Source organism: Condylura cristata, unplaced genomic scaffold, assembly GCF_000260355.1.
Source record: "Condylura cristata isolate star-nosed mole 26May11 unplaced genomic scaffold, ConCri1.0 scaffold00034, whole genome shotgun sequence".
Lineage (NCBI taxonomy): Eukaryota > Metazoa > Chordata > Mammalia > Eulipotyphla > Talpidae > Condylura > Condylura cristata.
Window position 1 is genome coordinate 5,896,006 of NW_004567135.1, and position 5,345 is coordinate 5,901,350.

At 61.4% G+C, this 5,345-nt stretch overlaps 1 protein-coding gene across 1 annotated transcript in view; it reads left to right on the forward strand.

The window, feature by feature from the left end:
• KRT80 (keratin 80, type II) overlaps positions 1 to 5,345 on the forward strand; it is an 18,266-nt gene that overhangs the window by 8,765 nt on the left and 4,156 nt on the right. The window contains exons 3-4 of the mRNA XM_012732309.1: positions 208 to 268; positions 569 to 664. Coding sequence (XP_012587763.1) covers positions 208 to 268; positions 569 to 664 — 157 coding nt within the window. The remainder of the gene's footprint in view (positions 1 to 207; positions 269 to 568; positions 665 to 5,345) is intronic.

A 5,345-nucleotide genomic window follows, 5' to 3' on the forward strand; every position in this document is an offset into this window, starting at 1 on the left:
GCTGTCGGCGCGAAGGGGGGCGTCGGAGGAGGAGAGTCATAGGACATGAGGGGCTGCATCCCCTGCAGGAAGTGCGCCCTTTATTTCTAATTGGCACAAGGCACCCGCAGGACAGCAGACCCCCTCCGGGGGGCTGAGCGAGCCCCACGCCCCTGCTACACCCAGCTGAGCAGCCCTGTGCCTGTCCGCCCCTCTCCCCGCCTCCAGGTATGAGGACGAGATCTCCAAGCGCACAGACATGGAATTCACCTTCGTGCAGCTGAAAAAGGTACCTGCACACGGCCGGCCCCCCCCACCCCGCCATGTGACCTGGGCACCCCCCACGTGGCCTGGGCCTCCCCCCGCAGTCCGCTGTCCTCTCTCCCGCCTGAGCCCCAGGCAAAGCCTCAGAGGCAGCGTCCCCGGGCACAGACAGCACCCAGCGAGGCCCCTGCCCACACCCTGCCTGTTCTTCCCTGGGGATCCCCCCACCCCCACCCCGCGTCTCACCCAGGAAGCAGGCCCCCCACCCCCGCCTCTGCCCTGGGCCCCTCTCCCCTCCCCATCTCAGCGCTGCTCCCGCCCCCAGGACCTGGACACCGAGTGTCTTCGACGGACCGAACTGGAGACCAAGCTAAAAGGCCTGCAGAGCTTCGTGGAGCTGATGAAGACCATCTACCAGCAGGTGAGGGGCCAGGGCCCATGTCCGCCGAGCCCAGAGCCCACAGACCGGCTGGCGGGGGACACGGGGCAGCCAGCAGTCACGCGCCATATCTGGCTTGCTGACCTGTCCCGTGCCGCTCTCGTCACCCGGCTGGTCTCCTCCTCACTGGCTGCGTGGAGCCTGGGGAGGGTCCCAGAGGCCCCTCTCCCAGGGAGACCGGGCCTCGTGTGCCCGCTGGCGTGTTCAGGGGACCTGCCGCCGGGGTCCCTCAGGAGGTGGCCGGGGCAGGGCACCAGTGGGCCCGGAACAGCCTCTCACTGCGTTCTCCCCTCAATCCCGCAATCCAGACCACAGGCTCTATCTCTGACAGGCCCGCGCCCCACCCCCCCAGCCCGGGTGAAGGCAGGGAGACCTATAATCTGCCTCTCGGGTTCCCAGACAACACTAGCTTCTCTGGGAGCAAAAACAATGCAATAAATACTAAGGGACACGTTCTCACGAGAAGCCCGGCCGACGAGGCTGGCGCACCCCACAGCAGTCTGCTGGGCCTCCCCACTCTGCATCCCGGCATCCTGTGGGGTGAGGCCCCCTGTCCGCATCCCCGTGTCTGGCAGAGGAGGAAAGGGTGCGGCTTCAGTGCAGCCACGAGCTGGCAGGTCCACTCGGCCAGAGTCAGCACAGGGGTCAAAGTCACCATCACGGTCAAAAAGTTCTGCTAAGGTGGCCCTCGGGGCTGTGGGGCAGCGTCAGCCGCAGCCTGGCGTCCAGGGCCAGAGCCCGTGTGTGGCCGTGGGAGGCCAGGCAGAGCGCACACCCAGGGCCCTGGCAGCAGCAGGGAAGTGGCCCCCACATCTGCCACCTCACAGGCTTCACCCCCGGCCAAGCGCCCACAGCTAGGCCACTCTGGGGCTGCCCAGGCACCATGCCCATCACTGCCCTGAGAACTGCTTGGGGTTTCTCTGCCCAAGCGCTCTGCGAGCCGGTGTGCCCCCAGAATCTGCCCCACTCTGCTCATACACCCCTCAGCCAGCCAGAGCCCAAGCTTCACGCCAGGCCAGGGGCCCTGCAGTCGTGAGGCCGGGCCCAACCGAGGCACAGCCGGGCACCGCCAGGGCACACCCGCAAAGCTCCCAGGCCCAGCAGCCCTCAACTTCGCAGCCTGCGGACCCCCAACCTCGACTCTACCTCCTTTTACCATTTCCATAACTGGGCAGTGTTCTCCTCTTTGTACCTCAGTTTCCTCATCTTGAAATGGGGAGAGAAGCAGCGCCAGGCTTATCGGCTGGCGGTGAGGGCTAATGCGTTCACTCACCTCCTCGGTGCCAGGCGCTGAAAGTGCAGAAGAGACAGGCAGGCAATCTACTGAAATGCACTACTGAGGGGAGCAGTGGGCAGACAGGAGAGGTCTGCCAGCCATGTGTCGGTCAGCTCCCTGGCCGGGGATCGAACTCGTGCTACAGCAGCTACAGAGCCTCATAATGCTTCACCCACTGTGCCTCCAGGGAGGGCCCACGTATGCAATTTGAACTTTTCTAGCAACCATATTTTTTAAGAGCCATACAGGGAAAGAGAGATATTTTTATTTCACCCAATATGGACAAAGGTTAATCAACATATGATCAAAAATTTTTTGATGGGCTATTTTTCAGTTATTCGTTCACCTCTGTGTCCCAGCCCTCCCCCAGCAACCCCTCGGCCCCTCAGGGGTGCAGGCTGGGAGAGGATGTATATTCCCCCGGCATCCAAGATGCCCCCAGCTCCCAAGAGCACTTGGGGCTGGCTGCACCCAGCCGGAACCCCGCGTGCCTCACCCAGACAGCCGGCTGCGGGGAGATTAGCTGTGGAACCTGCTGCCTGCCCCCGCCGCCGGCCGGCATCCTCCTGGGCACCCCCCCTGCACGGAGCCTGGCGCAGCTAAGCTGCTCGGCTGTGCCACGGGCCGCTGCCCTGCCTGCCACGGGCCACAGTTGTGGCCTCTCAGCACCTACCAAACCCCGGGCTCAGTGCTAAACACTTCTTTACTCTCGCTGCACCCTTAGCCCAGAGAAGCTGCGATAACAATTACCGACCTCATGTTAATGCAGCTGGGATTTGAATAACTCAGTAATGGTGTGAGCTTGAGCTGGTTTGTTTTTTTTTTTTTTGATCTCTATTTTAATAACATGTTCGTGATTATTTTAGAGGAAGCACTTTAATTTTTTTAATTTAATATAATAGTTTATTTTTATATCATTTTGTGCCTTTTTCCATCTCAATTGTCATCCCCGTGGGCTTCCCACCACCAGATCACCCTGTGCCATCACCACAGTCCAGTGCACTAAGTCTCTGGTTCATTATTTTTTTCCCCCTGGTCCTTTATGTTCCTGCTGTGAGAGAAACCATCCGGTATTTTTCTTTGTCTTTCTGGCTTATCTCACTAAGCGTGATCCCTGCCTTGAGCTGCCTCTGTTGTCTCTCTGGGCCTCCACCTGCCCACCTATACAGGGGAGAGCAATGGTCCCTCCTCAGTGGCCTATTGTGGCATAGCTCAAAGCGCTCAGAACCAGGCCTGGCATATGACAGTGTTACGTAAGTGTTAGCTGGCCTCCGTTCAGCAACTATGTCCACCTTACAGAGGACAAAACCTAGGCTCGGAGGTTTAAAAACTCGGCCAGGGTTGCCCGGCTGCTGCGAGTTGGGGGCATCATTGGGCAGCATGAAGTCCCCCTCGATCACTGTCCACCCTGGCCTGGCTCCCGCAGGAAGGTGGTCCCCATCTGGCAGCCCCCTCGGGCTCTGGCTCCCAGGAGTAACTCTTGCCAGCCTGGAGGTGCACCCCCCTACGGGGCCCCCCACAGTGGCACCCCCATGCCACACCAGCCAGCATTGTTATACCCTCTGCAGCCTGGGGACGGGCATGTCTAAACAGGTCAGCAGATGCACTAAACGCTCCACTTCCTGCTTCTGTTTACCAAGCTCTTGCTTATCCCTGCTCTTTCCAGAAAGGCTCTGATGGCAGTGTCCCACCAGCTAGGTGGCTACCGTCTTTTTTTTTTAAAGATGTATTTATTTGTGCAAACAGAACTGGGGTACAGGCCAGAGATGCGGAGGGTGAGAGGATTCACCAGAGACAGAGTGGGGTACATAAGACAGATCGACGAAGTACACTGCTGAGGGGAGCAGCGGGCGGGTCAGGAGAGGTCTGACGCGCCATGTGGTCACCTCCGGGGCAGGCGGGAATCGAACTCATGCGGAAGCGGCTTCAGCTTCTCAGTGCTGTGCTTTAACCCGCTGCGCCACCTGGGAGGGTCCTCCACCGTCTTTTCACCCTACCGGGGCTATACTGAGGGTGCCCTAGCCCATAGCAGAAACCCAATTCAGCAAGGAAACCCCAAAGCCACACCTCTCAAGTGGTCTAGAGCTGGGCCTGTCAATTCCACAGGGGAACGTCAGGCTGAGCAGGTGCCCAGAGCAGCATGTAGGGTGGCGGCTGAAGGCGCCTTCCTCTGGCCAGGTCTGGCCTTCCCTTGCCTCTGCCCAGGGGCCTGGGGCAGCTTGCCACTGCGCTCAGGGTCCGCCAGATCCAGGACAGAGGCAAGATGCCCGCAGAGGGGCTTCAAGTCGCCCCCTGCTGCCAAAGCTCCCCTCCCAGGAGCTGACCCTCCACACCAGGACGCTAGCAGCAGCCTCACCCCCACTCCACGGCCTCCTGCACAGCCGGCCCAGCCACCCTGACCTACAGCTCACAGCACGGGGTCTGAGGCAGGTCACAGATGGAGGACCAGGCAGGGCCAGGAGTCGGGAGCCCAAAGCTGAGTAGAAGCTGAGGCCTCCAGATCCAACTGCCTGTTAAAGGCCAGCCTCCGTCAAGTCCAGACTGGCGATCACGACAGGCACCCCAACACTGTGTTTGCAATATGGAAAACTGCAGAAAGTAAAAGAAGGGCTGGGGAGAGAGGCGGACGCGACATCTGCAGAATCAGAGACCTACAGACATATGGCCAGTCCCCGCGTGGGGACCTCACGGCGCTCCTGACCCCAGCGTGGGAGAGAGAGCGAGTCAGAAAAGAATTCTAGCCAGCGTCTGAAGGCTGAGATGGGGTCAGGGGTGGAGGTGAATGTGCTGTCTGCACCCCACCCTCCCGTCCCCAGCGAGCCCCACCCCTCGCAACCCTCGGCCACCTGACTCACTCTGCCACGCCCTCTCGCTCCTCCCACTGGGCAGCTCGGCCTGGCTGCTGTGCAGTACCAGCCGGAAGCTCCAGGGCGGCACTGAACGGCCGCAGGGCCTGGAGCCCAGCTGCACCCAGCTGCCCAGACCCCCCTCGGTCCTGGGAGGCTGAACTGGGTCTGTGGGGATGAGCGTGAGGTTGCCCAGAAGGCTCTGAGCACACACCCTCACCCAGGGGGGCCAGGAGGGGGAGGGCTGAGGAGGCTGCCGGCCTCCAGGCTCAGGGTGGAGAAGAGGCCTGAAAGCTACTAGGTGAAGACTGCAGAGCCTGGTCACTGGCAAGCCCGGCCCGCCCCAAGGCTGACCGGGAGCCTGGGGGTCGGGGGAGCGGGGAGGGCCCAGGTGTCCGGCCCTCCTCCTTCACTGCTTCCATTCCAACGTCACCCAACAAGCTGAGGCTCCCTGGCCAGATGGGGAGGCCCAGAGATGAAGACAGTGCACCGGCCGCAGGGGCCCTGGGGTGGGCAGAGGGCACCCCATCAGCAGGACAAA